The sequence below is a fragment of the Simochromis diagramma genome, unplaced genomic scaffold, assembly GCF_900408965.1.
Source record: "Simochromis diagramma unplaced genomic scaffold, fSimDia1.1 OVJJ01000026.1, whole genome shotgun sequence".
Taxonomy (NCBI): Eukaryota; Metazoa; Chordata; class Actinopteri; order Cichliformes; family Cichlidae; genus Simochromis; species Simochromis diagramma.
In genome coordinates, this window is record NW_024386985.1 from 5,307,589 (window position 1) to 5,324,243 (window position 16,655).

At 39.2% G+C, this 16,655-nt stretch overlaps 3 protein-coding genes across 3 annotated transcripts; 2 read left to right on the top strand and 1 right to left on the bottom strand.

Annotated features, from left to right (window-relative positions):
• Positions 1–67: 67 nt before the first annotated feature.
• LOC120738714 (spindlin-1-like) lies at positions 68–4,939 on the top strand. Its single transcript, XM_040040130.1, has 5 exons — positions 68–231; positions 885–926; positions 1,188–1,435; positions 1,529–1,762; positions 2,752–4,939. The coding sequence occupies exons 2-5, from the start codon at positions 907–909 to the stop codon at positions 2,955–2,957; spliced, it is 708 nt and encodes a 235-aa protein (XP_039896064.1). The 5' UTR covers positions 68–231; positions 885–906; the 3' UTR covers positions 2,958–4,939.
• A 78-nt stretch (positions 4,940–5,017) lies between these two features.
• On the bottom strand, positions 5,018–7,818 carry micos13 (mitochondrial contact site and cristae organizing system subunit 13). Its single transcript, XM_040040132.1, has 4 exons — positions 7,652–7,818; positions 7,106–7,262; positions 5,798–5,855; positions 5,018–5,546 (listed from the first exon to the last, which is right to left on the bottom strand). Exons 1-4 carry the CDS (start codon positions 7,678–7,680, stop codon positions 5,449–5,451), a joined length of 342 nt encoding a protein of 113 aa, XP_039896066.1. The 5' UTR covers positions 7,681–7,818; the 3' UTR covers positions 5,018–5,448.
• A 224-nt stretch (positions 7,819–8,042) lies between these two features.
• LOC120738711 (hydroxysteroid 11-beta-dehydrogenase 1-like protein) lies at positions 8,043–16,259 on the top strand. Its single transcript, XM_040040126.1, has 6 exons — positions 8,043–8,261; positions 11,992–12,122; positions 12,265–12,468; positions 12,546–12,639; positions 15,327–15,492; positions 15,581–16,259. The coding sequence occupies exons 1-6, from the start codon at positions 8,177–8,179 to the stop codon at positions 15,762–15,764; spliced, it is 864 nt and encodes a 287-aa protein (XP_039896060.1). The 5' UTR covers positions 8,043–8,176; the 3' UTR covers positions 15,765–16,259.
• The last annotated feature ends 396 nt before the right edge of the window (positions 16,260–16,655 follow it).

A 16,655-nucleotide genomic window follows, 5' to 3' on the forward strand; every position in this document is an offset into this window, starting at 1 on the left:
AAAAAACTCAGTTTCGCGGAAACCAAAACATCATTTCCCATCACTCCCCGCGCCCTGCTCTCATTCTTCTCTACGGCTCTGGTGACTCACGGCTTGACGGGATATAGAGTCTTCTCCCCCCTCCTTTCCCTTTCCCACAGGTTTCGCGAGATTTTACATAGGCGGGTTGGTGTGTGGCAACATTTCTCTGCCAGACGAACTGAACAATGCTGATATGAAATCTGCTTAAAGGTAATGAAAATATGTTCCACATAGAGAACAAGGCTGTAAACACACAGTTTTTAGCTGTGTTTGCTAGCTGCCATTAGAGACACCGAAGAGTGTACTGGATGTATGTGTCCGCCTACACTTACCTACAGTAACATCTGCATTGAGGTAGAGCTAAGACTGTTTCCGATAACCTACAGAGGCGGTGTGCTGGCTTTAGTCCAGGACAGGTAGGGTACATGTGACGTAAAGGGTCTAATGGCCTTGCCAGTCAGCTTTTATGTGTAACTTGGTGAGTCCTTTGCGCCACACTGTAACCTTCTAACATTAAATCCTGTAATTTCGCACATAGCAGTGAAACGGCTTTTCTCAAAGTTGTCAGTCGGTTTTGTTAAGACTTTGTGATCCTAAGATGAGGGGAGGCTTGGTGTCAGCTATAACACACACACAGTCTTGTCTTAGTATACAGTGACCTCTATGGTAATGTTGTGTCAATAAATACCCAGGAAGTTATTCCGTCATGCAAATTCATTGGCTCGAGGACTTGTCCGTCTGTTGAACAGGCAGCATCTGTTTCATAAATATATGTGTGTGTGGCATCTCTTACTGTATAATCATCATACATGTGCTTGTCAGTTTGGCAGCCAAACTAATTGTCCTGTCTTTCTCTTAATTAGTAACCTTTGCATTTCTGGAGGCATGTCCAAGAAAAGGGGCAGGTATGTCGATCTGCGTCTGCTGTATGTATTTGATGTCACATTGTGCCGTTGTTGTCACAAAGAAGTCACTGCAAGAAACACCCCCCAAGTGTTTTAATCACGTGGAAGCCACAGAAATGAACAAATAGCTGAGAAATGTGACGAAGGTCATACTGTATTTTGACTCGGGTGCATTTTTAAAAGAGCAAATTAGGTTAGGTTGTTGGACCTGTGTGTAAGGCTCAGGCTCACAGACTTGCATCTTCGTCTTGTTTCTACCAGAAAACGGAGCAGCGGGGAACTGAGTGACGCAGTAACCCCAGACCCCAACTACATTCTGGGAGTCCGCATTCAGCATAACTGGCGTGAGAGGGGGAATCAGAGCAAATGGAAGGGCACAGTACTTGACAGAGTTTGTGTAAATCCTTCCCTCTTCATGGTGAAATACGATGGCTTTGACTGTGTCTATGGCATTGAGCTGTTCAAGGATGAGAGAGTGTCCAACCTACAAGTGTTGTCAGAAAAAGTTGGTAAGTCAGCGTCTGCCTTGATCAGTTCATACTTCAGATTCTGGAGTTACAGCTGGGTCTGTATTGTTCTCTTTCATGCTTCTGTCTCCACAGTAAACAATAAAGTCAAGACACCTCCAGGGGCAGAGGAGTTGGTTGGCAAAGCGGTGGAGCATTTATTTGAAAAGGAAGATGGAGAGAAGAATGAGTGGAGAGGCATGGTCCTCTCCAAAGCACCAGTTATGACCAACTGGTATTATATTACTTATGAAAAGGACCCCGTTCTTTATATGTACCAGCTGTGGGACGACTATGCTGAAGGAGACCTCAGGATTCTGCCTGAAGCAGGTATTGCTAATTTCTGTAAAAATTTGTAAACACTTTTGTCCTATGGCATTAGAAATGAGTTAAACTGGGCCCATTTTATGTATATAAATCAATTTTACACTTTGAAGATCATTTGATACATTTTTCTGCTGTTGGGCATGAATACCATGTGAGCTAAAAAAAAACCGAAAACATGATCGGTGTCTGTGTTCATCATCTAATCAGTCGTATTTGGGGCAACCATGGTTCACGGGGTTGGGAAGCACCGTCTTATAACCGGAAGGTTGCCGGTTCAATCCCCAGCTCCGTCCGTCCTGGTTGTTGTGTCCTTGGGCAAGACACTTCACCCTACCTCCTACTGGTGTTGATGGCGCGATACGGCAGCCTCGCTTCTGTCAGTCGGCCCCAGGGCAACTGTGGCTACAACTGTGGTTTGCCTCCACCAGTGTGTGAATGTGAGAGTGAATGAATAGTGGAATTGTAAAGCGCTATATAAATGCAATCCATTATTATTTACTTACAGGAGCACTCTGGCAGAATGACGCGTTTTGAAGGAAGTGAGCAGCATTTCCCTACTTTATTTCCCTTAAAATAAAGTATTTTGAGTTAAATTTGAGTATTACAGATACCTAATATAGTTGCCATGCTGTGTAAATAAAGCCCAAGGATTGAATAATAGTATCACTAAACGACCATTTCCAGCATGTGAAGAAATTTCCACATCTGATTTGTCAGAGATAGGTATTCACATTAACTTCAAGTGAAATTTAATGCAAATAGAGAGATCTTTATGCAAAATGCTTTGACCTTTATAGTACGAGTATAAAAAGCCAAGTATAAAAACAAAGTAAGTTTTTTTTTTTTTTTTTAAATTTGTGAAAATTATGACAATGACACCATTATTTTTTTCTTTTTATCAACAGCTTTCACCAGCAGCAGGATTTTATTTTACTCTTTATCTCTTCTGTAATTATAATCTTGGTGTTGTAATGATTAACCTCTCTCCACAGAAAACAAGCACCTGTTGCCTGCAGACAGGAAGCCAGGAGAAGAGACGGAGAGTCTCGTTGGGAAACAAGTGGAGTACGTTACTGACAAGGGTGTGAAAAGAACAGGCCTGGTCATCTACCAGGTCCCGGCCAAGCCCTCTGTCTACTACATCAAATATGACGATGACTTTCATATTCATGTCTATGACCTTGTCAAAACCACCTAGAGATAGTGGACACTTTTATCTAATTCCCCGACATCTCTCCACCTGCTACTGTTCCACTCATTGCTACAATCTGTTATTCAAAGCCTAGACAGGGTTAAATAGCTGACATGCTTTATTGTTCAGAAGTCAGTGCAATCTCTTTTTATTTCTTTTTTCTTTTTTTATTTGTATGCACAGCATAACTGTAGCACTGCTATGCTTGGCTGTTTTGCAGAGAGAAAGTTTTTGTTTTGTTGTTGCTGCTCTACTTTAAAGTCTGGACAAAGTCAAAGATTGCACTGCACAACATTTGTGCAGCACTTTCACGTCTGTCCCCAAAAGTGCTCCTCTTAATTAAATTCCAGTGACTAACGAAGCTGCTTAATATCTCCTTTCAAAGGGCACTTTATGTTGGCTTATCTAAATTGACGATAAGTGTTGACACACACCTATGGACTAGGTGTTTTCCATTGAGGTAGTTATTAAAAGAAATGGGCAGATGCAAATGTGTGTGTGCGTGTGTTCATCAAAGAATATCAAATTAACTTAATACCAGAAGAGATAAATGGAAGTTGCATTGTAAAACCATCTTAATTGAGGCCAATTCTTTTTAAAAGCCAACATATTCCTGCACCTTTGCACCACGTGAAGTATTGCAGCTTTCATAGCTGGATGAAGTGGCTGCACGCTGCATATGCCATTCGTGCTGAACATGTCCTCATGACCTTGAAGGAAGGTTTCTGCACAGGCCCTAAATCCTAACATCAAGAGTGCAAGTATCATGTTTGTGCTGGTAATTAAAGTACTAAATTTGCATATGAATTTGATCCCACTGATATCATAAAGTGCCTTCCGGCTTGTCATTTTGCAATACTGTACTTACCATTTCTCTGACTGTGCTCTTAATGAATCTTTGCCCCCGGAGGCTGCTATTTGGTCCTCATTTCAAAGTGGCAACACTGACAGCTGGAGCAAAGTTTTAAAACTATCAATTTGTATTAGTGATGTGTGTGTGCTCTTAATGCAGTTTGAAAAAGTTCTTCAAACATAATGCACATTATCATTGGTTGTATAATCTCACTGTTGACATTGTGGGGAGCACTTTATTGTATAAAGTTTACATATTTAGGTAATGGTACACTTTAATAGTTTCCCCCAAACGGTGTTTCCTTAAGTGCTAATGTGGCAGAATTTCGCTTTAAGATACACGCATGTAAAAGAAAAAAAAAAATAGCTACAGTACATAATGACAGTATTTAATCTACGAAACTTGTGTAAAATTACTTGTAATGTTGCCTGTTGTGATTACTTCAGTTTATTAGAGTATCTCATTAAAACGCCACACCAGCTTCTTGTGAAAAAGTAATGTACATTAATTAAAATATGAATATTTAAAGATTGTAATCAACCGATTTGTTCAGTGACTAATCTCGACTCCTCCCTTTGGAACTCATAGTCTTGCAAATATGAGCAGCCAGTTTCCCACTCATGGATTAAACATAGTCCTAAACTTAAAGAAAAATTCAATGAAGAGCTTCACTGGGATCAGAAATTTATTTTAAGATTAGGCATAATCAATGTTTGGGAAGCTAAGGCTCTTCGCTTGCCACGTGGGCGTCATCTCGCTTTCGTTACCGTGTTGTAGTTGCTGAACTGGCCTCAGTCTTTTCAGCCTTTGCTTTTTTTTTTCTGCATGCATCATATCTGATCAGTGCCTCAAGGTTTATAAACTTTATTTGGATGTGAAGAAGTGATAACACGTGGCAGAATGGGTAATGTTTTCTTACATTTAGATTTTAAAAAAAAAGTTGACACTAAACATCGCCGCTCGCGGTGCTGTGGAGTGTGTCTGCATCGTGTACAGTGGAGTCAACCGATCATAAATGGCTGCGTGTGCTCTTCCTCACGCTTTAGGTCATCTCCCCCTCTTTTCAAGTTGTAGCAGAATCAACAGTGAACTGTGTCATTATTATTGTCATGATTAATAAAGATTTTTGCACATTTGTATGGTCTTACACTTTTTGTCGACCGAGCACTATATGTGATATGACTTGATAGATCAAACTAAAGACGAGACAAGATGTTTGAAGATTGATATATTGCTCACAAATAGTGAAATTGCATATATATACACACACACACACACAGATATTCTTAACATTTTTTGGGCAAGGTGAGGGCAGAATAACACTCTCTGCTGGACAGTGCCAATAGCAACTATTTGGTATACACAATTTTGAGGTATACACAAAATGAAAGATTGCCTTCTTAAAAATAAAATTTCCTTCCCATTATGTACATCTCCCATCAAAGGCCACTATCAGTTAGAAAACCACAGTACCCATTCAGCAGAGTAGCCTCCTTGCTTTTAATCTTTTAATCTAGCAGTTTTCTTTGATGTTGTGTGTTGCTTCACTCTTATGGCAGGGTTCAACATTTGAAGAAGTAATGTCATTCTGAAGTGCAAAAGTCAAAAGGACTGATAATGTGAGGCTGTCCAGAGAGTTCATGTTCACTTTGTGAGGTCCTTCAAGTACTGCAGCCCCTGACTTGTGTATTCAGTAGCTTTTGTCGGGGCCTCAGAAAGATTTGAAATCGTCCACTGTACGCCTGCAACAAAAGAAAAAAGAGAAGTTTAGGTTTTAGATAGTGAAAAATCAGGGTCAATATAGGATCTAGACCAAAAGTAATACCAATACCAAAATTATATTAAAACAGACTACTGCCTCCAAACAATTTTAAAACTATTACTGCATGTAACAAGTGAAATACACAAAAGAAAGTCTGTGCCAAACTTGTGACCACAGTAAATTTTTACCCTTGCTTTTTTTAAAAAACGGAACAAATAATTGAATTCTTACCAGAATTCCACGCGTCAACAGGAGAGAACTCAATCTTAGGTATGGTTGGAAGCTGAGCCTGACAAGAGGGATAGGGTGCATTATTTTCTGTTAACAACGTATTGGAGCTGGTATACAGACTTTCTATTAGTATAGGTGAAAACACTCCTTGTAAGGTCTAATTTATCTTAGGTCTGATTTAGAAAAAGATAAAAAGTTTAAATAAGTAAATAAATTTTGAAAAGTGTTTATTATAATTGGACAATACGACTACTATTCTGTCCAGTGCAAAACAGTAATAAAAAAAATAAATGAATAAATAAACAAATCAAGTTTTAAAGTAAAATCATGAAGAGCAGACGCACTTATACACTGTTTCAAGTGAAAACTTGCTTGTTGGAGTTTGTGAATAAAATCATAAGTAAGAAATGGATAAATACTCTTGTTCTTTTCTATGTTTTTTTTTTTTTTTTTTTAAAATCACCTGAACTGGTTTGTCAGCAGAACTAGGACCTGTACTATGAAGCAATTTCAGCATTCCCTGGATATCTTTCCATTATCTGACTTCAATTAAAATAACACCGAGAACCAAGATAAGCAGAATTACAAAGGTGTTTATCGACTAAGCCAAGCCAGAGTTTAACAATCTAGCTGGGAGTGTATTCAAATAGATGTTGGCAGCAGTCGACCAGTCAAAAACATGGGCGGATCTTACAAAGCTACAACTATGATATCTGAAACATTTGAAAAGATTAAATAATACAGATATAAAGCAACAGCAGTGTTGAAGCTAAAGGAGTGGTGTGAGTGTGTGTGGGAAGAAACAGCCAGTCCAGTAGTATTAAAAGAGCATGAGCACTTTAAGCACTTTGGTCAGCAATGCTGGAAAAGATATTTACTTTAATAAAGTCTCAGTCCTAAATCTGGTAAGTCTCAGTTACCAGACTTAAGGCACAGGAGAATCTGAAGAATTGCTATTGACTATATTTTCAACCTGATGATCTCTAATCTAGACCACAACCTGCTCCAGAGCTAGTTAGGTCTGCAGCATACATTACCACGAATCAAAGTACATGCCTCACAAAGGTTTATGATGTCATGATTGTACTGTAACTATGTATGCATTAGAGCGTTTCTGATCTCATAAGAGAAAGGCTAGAAAGCAAAAAGAAATTTCTACACATTTATGGTACAAGTCATCACATTTGCTGTCTGCAGCACTGATCCATTTAATGCAACGACTTTATAAAACCATTTTACTTTCTGTTGTATTAGGCCTAGTGGCACTGATCCAGGAAGACCTAGTTGTTTATAACGTGCATCTTCTACCTCCACACCAAAGTACTTCATCCATTCCTCCATGGCAGGTGGGATTACTGCTTTGGCCTTACGCAGAGCCTCTGAGCCCTGTTCACTGTTCCCCAAGAGACCAGAGTCATAGGCAACATAGACAGCTCCTCCTGCAATGGTCACCTTGGTGGCCAGTCTGGAAATGAAAGAACAGATGCAGTAATGCAATTAATCTGAAATACCCCAATTTCCCAACAGGGCAAACTGAAACTACAGACACACGTCGTTGTTATCAAAGTAAACAACAAATTATTCTTTGATGCCAAGTTAGCAGTTAATAGTTGGGAAATTTACAATCGCCCACATAAGCTCACGTTATTGCAGAGAGTTAATATATCAGCCCAAGTTTAACTCCATAAAGAAAAGCATATTTTAAGTCTTAAACTTGGAGCTAAAACGAAATCAACTGAAAATGACCTGGTATGACTGACAGCTAGCTTAGCCTAAGTTAGCTTAATTACCAATAAGAGCATTTAGAGCAGTAATAGTATAGGGAACCGCGAGAGTTGAAATAAAAATACTAACTTCATAACAGGCCAAATCCTCGTCGCCATCGTTCAGCGCGGTCTATTCTCCTTTAAGAAGCTGTTATTACGAGAACTCCGACAATGAGCCGTAGATCAGGCTAGCTGGTTAGCTGCACTGAAGGACAACCCTGTTTGATGATCCGTGTGCACCAGTGTTGTGTAAATAAAGTTGCTATTTCAAAAGTAAGGGCGGATGTAATTTCAGAGGCGCAGATTCGTCAGCCTTGGTTTTTTTTTTTTTTTAACTATAAATGTATAGGCAAATAAATTAAAGATTTTGGCGCTTCGATAAATTAAAAAAATAGATAGATTTTTTTAAAAGTATTAAAATAGCAAAAAAATGATTTGTGTCCATGAAAGAGGGCAGACCTATCTGACCAACCCCCGCCCCTTACAAAGTGGAAGGAGGGGAGAAATAGTGGGCTGGATAAAATGCGCTTAGTTTTCTCAAACTGGGATTGTGAAAGTTGGCAGAAACTTCTAAAGCTTAGCATTTCCGATCAGTTGCTACCAAACTGCCATAATGGGCGCTGTCACAAAAATTCTTTTAGCTAGTATATGTGTTGCTTTCCTGGCTGCCAAATGGACTTCACCCAGATTTGATGCTGGTAAACTCTGTTCTTTGTCATTGTGAGAAAGTACTTGTTTGTTTTTAGTTGCAAACTTGCAGCAGGCATGCAGGTTTGTCCAGCAGACAATAATGTGTTAGGTGGTGTTGGACCTACAGTGGTCCATACATATGCGTGGTATGCATTTGCAATGTATAAGTTGAAAACAGCTAAATAGAGTCACGCTTACGGATTTACTTAACTTAAAAATGAAGGTTTCACATGAAAAAGGTAAGACTCACGTGAAGGAATCCTAGCTAGCCTACTCGGTTATGTCACAGTTATAACTTAGTATCTCGTAACACCTCACTATTATAGTCATAATTACAATATTTTACGTCATTTTTTTTCTAATTATTATGAATTAAATCATGACGGATTTTCTTGTTTTTTTATTTTTATTGTTTGTTACACATATGAAGTCTGTTTTTAATAGACATCTAATACATGTGCAGTCAACTTTGATTTGATTTTTGAAGCTCAAAAGCACCCGGGCCAATAATTTGAGGCTTTATGGTCAGGTGTAGCCAGATTAAGGAGATAAAAGATCTGAAGTTGAGTCCAAGAAATCAATTTGCATGTTCAATATGGGTTTCAAAGAATTAGTGATGGAATCAAAGGCTGAAAAAGCAAAAACATGAGCTATAAAACCAGAAACCACAGGAATGTTTAAATTACCAGTTACATTCTTGAAAAAAATAACGTACAGAAGGCCCGGAAAACAACAGCAGATATCAGCATTCTGAGTAAAAATGCCAGGTCAGACTTTGCTATTTAAAAAAAAAATTATACATAAAATCTGAAAAAATGAAACCAACCATTCATATTAGAATTATAGAAATAATAGAATACATGCCACATTATTAACAAATAAAAGGCAGTTTTATGGTGTGGGTGTGTATTACTGCCAATTTGGAAAGGTAATAGTGACAATTTAATGATTTGTTCAAGAAATGTATTAGAAACAGTACAAAGTGAGCAAGTAATTGGTAATAATCTGCTCTCCGCATGTGACCAAGGCCTTACCAAAGAGAGAATCCAGCATTTATTCACATTTTGAGAACACACTGTAGAGTCAATTTTCCGCAAGCAATGAAATTATGCAGTCCATGTCAGTGGACTAGTGTTATGTATACTTGCATATCCCATGTGCTCTACTCTGCAACACTGTAACCTTATAAAATACCACATTTTTTTAAAGCTTAAATGCCTGTATTTCACAAATGTACGACAGCGCAGGACGATTTGTTTCAGATGCCTTGTGTTTGCTTTGGTTAGTAATAAAATGCAGTTTGAATGTCTGCTTCATGAACCCTAACCCTTAATGGGAATAAGAAGTGGAATAAGAGAGAGAGAACATGCAGTTGATAGCACATTTACAGGGAGTGCAGAATTATTAGGCAAATGAGTATTTTGTCCACATCATCCTCTTCATGCATGTTGTCTTACTCCAAGCTGTATAGGCTTGAAAGCCTACTACCAATTAAGCATATTAGGTGATGTGCATCTCTGTAATGAGAAGGGGTGTGGTCTAATGACATCAACACCCTATATCAGGTGTGCATAATTATTAGGCAACGTCCTTTCCTTTGGCAAAATGGGTCAAAAGAAGAACTTGACAGGCTCAGAAAAGTCAAAAATAGTGAGATATCTTGCAGAGGGATGCAGCAGTCTCAAAATTGCAAAGCTTCTGAAGCGTGATCATCGAACAATCAAGCGTTTCATTCAAAATAGTCAACAGGGTCGCAAGAAGCGTGTGGAAAAACCAAGGCGCAAAATAACTGCCCATGAACTGAGAAAAGTCAAGCGTGCAGCTGCCAAGATGCCACTTGCCACCAGTTTGGCCATATTTCAGAGCTGCAACATCACTGGAGTGCCCAAAAGCACAAGGTGTGCAATACTCAGAGACATGGCCAAGGTAAGAAAGGCTGAAAGACGACCACCACTGAACAAGACACACAAGCTGAAACGTCAAGACTGGGCCAAGAAATATCTCAAGACTGATTCTTCTAAGGTTTTATGGACTGATGAAATGAGAGTGAGTCTTGATGGGCCAGATGGATGGGCCCGTGGCTGGATTGGTAAAGGGCAGAGAGCTCCAGTCCGACTCAGACGCCAGCAAGGTGGAGGTGGAGTACTGGTTTGGGCTGGTATCATCAAAGATGAGCTTGTGGGGCCTTTTCGGGTTGAGGATGGAGTCAAGCTCAACTCCCAGTCCTACTGCCAGTTTCTGGAAGACACCTTCTTCAAGCAGTGGTACAGGAAGAAGTCTGCATCCTTCAAGAAAAACATGATTTTCATGCAGGACAATGCTCCATCACACGCGTCCAAGTACTCCACAGCGTGGCTGGCAAGAAAGGGTATAAAAGAAGAAAAACTAATGACATGGCCACCTTGTTCACCTGATCTGAACCCCATTGAGAACCTGTGGTCCATCATCAAATGTGAGATTTACAAGGAGGGAAAACAGTACACCTCTCTGAACAGTGTCTGGGAGGCTGTGGTTGCTGCTGCACGCAATGTTGATGGTGAACAGATCAAAACACTGACAGAATCCATGGATGGCAGGCTTTTGAGTGTCCTTGCAAAGAAAGGTGGCTATATTGGTCGCTGATTTGTTTTTGTTTTGTTTTTGAATGTCAGAAATGTATATTTGTGAATGTGGAGATGTTATATTGGTTTCACTGGTAAAAATAAATAATTGAAATGGGTATATATTTGTTTTTTGTTAAGTTGCCTAATAATTATGCACAGTAATAGTCACCTGCACACACAGATATCCCCCTAAAATAGCTAAAACTAAAAACAAAGTAAAAACTACTTCCAAAAACATTCAGCTTTGATATTAATGAGTTTTTTGGGTTCATTGAGAACATGGTTGTTGTTCAATAATAAAATTATTCCTCAAAAATACAACTTGCCTAATAATTCTGCACTCCCTGTAGCTAAACCTTTGAGGGGAAAACGGTACTGACATATGGCTCCATTCTCCAGCATGGGGAGTGAAAATTTTTAAACCTGCAGGATATTTAAATCTTTATAGCACCAGGCAAAGAATTAAAGCAACAAACGAGTGATATGGGACCTTCAAAAACAAAATACAGCATGGAAATTCTGGTGAAATAAATAAACACAATATCCAAGCATTTTACTAGTCCAAATGAAGAGTATGCATTTTGCAATTTCTCAAGATGGAAAAGTTTCAAATGCCCTTTGACCTGAAGCAATATATGGAGGGCTAAGATTAGCTTATCTTTTTAGGGTTTATATCTGCCTAAAGAATGATTCTAGATAAACTAACCCATATGGAAAAGAAATAGTAAAAACTTATATGATTTACTCATGAAAGTGGCCACTTTCTCATTACTTTCATATATTGTTTTAGTAAGTATCCAAAACATACAAGTTTCATTATATAATTCTTCAAGGGATCTTATATCTGTTTTCACTCTTGTATGCTTTTCATACAAGTTTCACACAAGACAGATACAAACTTTATAAGATTTATATATATCTTTTCCATATGGGAAACTATTTCATTGTCATCAAGTTTACTTAAAAAAATTTTCTGCATGCGTAGACACATTAACAATGTATGCCATAGTTACTGTGGTCATTTACTCTATTTATTGTTGACTAATAGAAATAACATATTTTTGTTGTTTCTATTAACATTTCATGTATTAAAACAATTCCATTCCGTGTTGAATACGGTAAACCTTTGTTTCAGATTCTCTCAAAGGGGCTAGGGTACTGGTGACTGGGGCCAGTACAGGTATTGGTGAACAAATGGCGTATCATTACGCCCGCTTTGGAGCCAAAATTGTTATCACAGCAAGGAGGGAGAAAGTCTTACAGCAGGTCAGTTTACGTAATAAACTGTTGAAATTCTGCTCATAGATTGCCATTTACTTGTGTTGTTTTGTGACAGTTATGAATAGACACATTCTGTAGTTCTCTCAATTAACTAACCATGTGCATTTTTAATAATTTTGGCCTTTAGGTAGTAGAAAAATGTCTGAGTTTAGGAGCCCAGAAAGCTTTTTATATAGCAGCAGACATGGCAAATGAGGCTGACCCTGACAAAGTGGTGGATTATGCTCTGGAGAAGCTGGGAGGTTTGGATTACCTGGTCCTCAATCACATTGGGCCTAGCCCCTTCAGCATGTGGAAGGGAGATGTGGATCACACCAAATGGCTGATGAAGGTAACTGAGTATTTTGATGGTCATTCAAAACAGGAAATGGAGAGACTATGCTGATTCATGAATGTTTCTTTGTGAAGGTCAATTTCTTCAGCTATATTCAGATGGCCTGGAAAGCTTTGCCCTCCCTTGAACAAAATAAAGGATCGCTGGTTGTTGTCTCATCGCTCTTAGGTAGGTTTATTTTTACACTTCTTCAGCATTTTTATACTTTATACTTTTTTATGCAGATGATGACAAACTATCAAATACAAATTGTGTGTACACATATATACCTCCTAATACTTTCACCCACCAGTTACAATTAAATTGACATTTTTTAAAGGCACTTTCTACTGCAACTGATAAATAAGTACAGTAATACAGTAATTAAGATTAACTTAATGTATTATGATGACAAGAGTTGATAAGCCACTCTGGAGCTTGTTTGTGTGCACCAGGTGGCTGGGCCATAAATTCTTGTGGAGCTCAACTAAAACAAGCCCAAAAGGTCTATTGTACCATGGGTCAACTACCTGCAGGAGAATCTGTAGAGGGAAAGTGTTTTCTGGATTGGGCGCCAGTCAAAGTCACAAGTACTGATAGTCTAGTTGTTGGCTTTTTTGCTGTAAGGGACGTGGGGACATCTTTAATGGGGAAGGAGCCTAAGTTTTGGTAGGAAGTTGAGGAATACTCACCAGAGCATGAAAGTGACCACAAAGCTGACCGCAGAAGCAAAGCTGTCGATTTCCTGGTCAGTCTACCTTGTTATGCTCGTTTATTTATATGGGCTGGCGGTAGTGACCAAAAGAATAAGATTTGCAGATACAAGTGGCTGAAAAAAGTATCCTTCACAGGGTGTCAGGGCTCACTCTTAGAGATAGGGTGAGGACCTCAGTCATTTACAATGTGCTTTAAGTAGAACTCTTAAGTAGGGATGGGTACCGGTGTCCGGTGCCATGGTGGCACCGGTTCTGACATAAACGGTAGTAACCAGACCGAAAAGCAGCGCACATTTCAGTGCTTTATTTCGGTGCTTTTTTTTCCTGAGCTGTGATACACTTCTAGCCAATAATTTTACGTTTCCGAGGATAGTAGGCGGGCCCAGGTACGTACGTTCTTTTAGAGCAGAGCTACAGATTAAAAATGCCCAAGGCGAAGCGGTCAAAAGTCTGGCTGTACTTTCACAGCAAAAGATGCAAACTCAGCAGCCTGCAACAAGTGCTTTAAGCTGATACTGTCAAAGGAGGTAACACCTCAAATCTGATGAAACACCTGGCGACGCATAGCCTTTTTTTTAAAAGCCCAGAAATGCGCCGTATTTGATAGCTTGCTGTGAGACCTCACACCGAGCACATCTACTGCGGGTGGGTTGCCTGTTATGCAACATCCCCCAAAAACACGAAGATTAGAGTCCTGGCCCCTAGCCCTGCAAGTGTAGCAGAAATGATGACGGATGATGATGGCAGCAGCGGCCGTTCTTCTCTGCGTGAGTAGCTTAATGTTGTCCGTGTGTAATTTACGTTGAGTAGGCTAACCACGTTATTACATTAATGCATGTAAGGTGAACTAGCAAACATCATCATAGCTACATGCCGCTGTCTTCTTGTTTGATGGCAGATACTCCCTTCACCCTGGCCAAAAAGGCTAAAACGACCAAAGAAAAAGTGGAAAACAGTTAAACATGAGAGGTTTTTGGACAAAGTTTGTGTTTTTTCCATTGTTTAAGCACTGCTTCCAGCTAAGAGTGATACCATATATGCCCCATAGCTGCAGAAAAGGCTAACATTGTTATCTTTTTACAAAAACCAGCTGAACATGAGAGGTTTTTGGACCAATTTTGTGTTCTCCATTCTTTAAGCACCGGTTTGAGCACCGTTTAAGCACCGGCACCGTTTCAAAAGTACCGATTTGGCACCGGTATCGGATAAAACCTAAACGATACCCATCCCTACTCTTAAGTAGACCTCTCCTGGCATGTCAGACTGGCAGGAGGCCTCAGGGCACAGACAAGTATGACAGGAGAAATTAGATCTATTGGCTACCATGGGAATGCCTGGGTATTCCCCTAGAGCACAGTTGTCAAACTCCAGTCCTCGAGGGCTGTTGTCCTGAAACTTTTAAATGTGTCCCTGCTGCAACACACCTGAATAAAATTAGTAGGTCATTAGCAAGACTCTACAGAACTTGACTGGATGTTGAGGTGGCAATTCAGCCATTTGATTCATGTTACAGCAGCTCATGAGTGAATGAACATGGTGCAATAAAAGTACTTTAAGAAGTACAGTTTCCAAAACCATCCATTGTGGTTTGTGATTCAGGGAGCAGTTGAAAGAAGCTTTGTTAGAATAAAAGTGACCAAAGTTGAAAAGTGAACTAAAGGTCAGTATATTAGAATCAGCAAACTCTAAGAAAAGTATTTTACCTGCATAATTCATATTCATCAAGTTGGTTATTTTTTCCTGCTCATTACCTGCCCACCTTCCCTTCTGCAGTGGCGCTGGGCCCCTCAGCAGAGCCCCTTAACACAGTTTGAGAACAGCTAAACTAGACCAAAAGATGAAAAGTTGGACTTCCAGAGCTCAGAGATTTGAAATGGCCAAAGGGGAAACAGAAGTTACAACACATAGCAATATAACAAATGAAGAAACCAAACAATTGACATTCAGTACAGACAAATGAATAGAAACTTGTGAATCATATACAATAACAGACGATTACAAGAGCAATATTAAACACAGGCTTGAGCAAAAGAGCAGTTCTCTAATGCGTTTAAAATGGACTTTGACTCCCTGTCGTAACCAGTTCTGACAGTGTTTGAAAGCTCCAAGAAAGCTACTGAAGACGCTTCTCCTATTCTAACAGTTGTTGATGCTTCACAGGTAAAATAACTTCTCCTTTCGTGGCGCCATATTCCTCAACCAAATTTGCCTTGAACGGGTTCTTTGGGTCTCTTCGTCATGAGCTGGCTATGAAGAAGAGCAACGTGTCCATCTCTGTCTGCACACTCGGTCTCATTGATACCGACTCAGCTATGGAGAAAGTCCGGTTAGTCAAATATATGTATGCAGAAATATTTGACATTGTGTATTTTGAGATATTTTTGAATTAAGTGTAAGAATTTTCTCTATCCTAGGGGCGTCACTGATGTACCAGCCTACCCCGCCACAGATGCTGCATTGAACATCATCATTACGGGATCTACAAGGCAGCCAGAGCTTTTCTACCCTTGGTTCACATACTTTATAGTTATCACCAAAGACTGGTTTCCTTCTCTCACAGATTATATGATCCAGAACTCCTACAACTACATCCCATGAAGAGCATTTATTCAGCACAACTGAAGCACAATTATACATGTTCCTAATTATAAATATCAACATTTAATTTGGATTTTGGCCTAGATCTTTGACATTTTGATGCACCCAGTTTTGCGGGAACATTTCTGACATTTCAGTTTCCATTTTTCTCATCATTTCCTTGAGAACAGTCCAGTAATAAAATGTATACAGATAGAAAAGCTCAGGACTTGGGATTTTACTTTTTAGGCTACTATTTTAACATTTTAGACATTAGTGTCTGTGTCAATAGTACAGCCACTGCTGTCCAAACATTATTGCACTAGTACTTGAAAACTCAGAAGAAAAAAAGTCTGATTTACTACTGATAAGACAACCTCACCCCTCCATTCAGCCCTCCCACACACAGACACAATACCTCACATGAGATTTGGTTATGGAATAAATGAATACGTTTCGTGTTGCTGCTGTTGCTGCTGATAATGAACACAAAAAAATAAACCAGCTTCCTCCTGACATGTTTGTTGGTGTTAATTGTGGTTAATGAAGGGAAGGAAAGGTAGATCATAATAACAGACCACATAAGTCATCCATAGTCTGACAGAAACATCTTTCTACCATAAAATGCAGTTTAGCATATTCCAGGTCAGTACAGCTTAGTGGAGAAGAGCAGTCAGGAAGCTACTTGGCTGACACAATAGAGAAGCCCAAAGCAAACAAAGTCAAGAATGTGAAATAACGTGAGGTATGATAATGCACATAAAAGCAAATGGAAAAAAATGGGTTTTTTTCCAGTGAAATATTTGTTCTGCACCTTAAAGGTATGAAGACCTAATAACTTTAAATTTAGATTTTTTCTTGTGTGTGCTAACCCCAATGCCACTATTAGTGTTTAATTATGGAGCTACAAAA

Coding starts and splice junctions, on each gene's coding strand:
- LOC120738714 (XM_040040130.1), top strand. CDS start 907: ATGTCCAAGAAAAGGGGCAG. Junction 1,436..1,528: donor AGTGTTGTCAGAAAAAGTTG/GTAAGTCAGCGT, acceptor CTGTCTCCACAG/TAAACAATAAAGTCAAGACA. Junction 1,763..2,751: donor CAGGATTCTGCCTGAAGCAG/GTATTGCTAATT, acceptor CTCTCTCCACAG/AAAACAAGCACCTGTTGCCT.
- LOC120738711 (XM_040040126.1), top strand. CDS start 8,177: ATGGGCGCTGTCACAAAAATTCTTTTAGCTAGTATATGTGTTGCTTTC. Junction 12,123..12,264: donor GGGAGAAAGTCTTACAGCAG/GTCAGTTTACGT, acceptor TTTGGCCTTTAG/GTAGTAGAAAAATGTCTGAG. Junction 12,469..12,545: donor ACACCAAATGGCTGATGAAG/GTAACTGAGTAT, acceptor TTCTTTGTGAAG/GTCAATTTCTTCAGCTATAT.
- micos13 (XM_040040132.1), bottom strand. CDS start 7,680: ATGGCGACGAGGATTTGGCCTGTTATGAA. Junction 5,856..7,105: donor TGAAGTACTTTGGTGTGGAG/GTAGAAGATGCA, acceptor CCCTCTTGTCAG/GCTCAGCTTCCAACCATACC. Junction 5,547..5,797: donor TGTTGACGCGTGGAATTCTG/GTAAGAATTCAA, acceptor CTTTTGTTGCAG/GCGTACAGTGGACGATTTCA.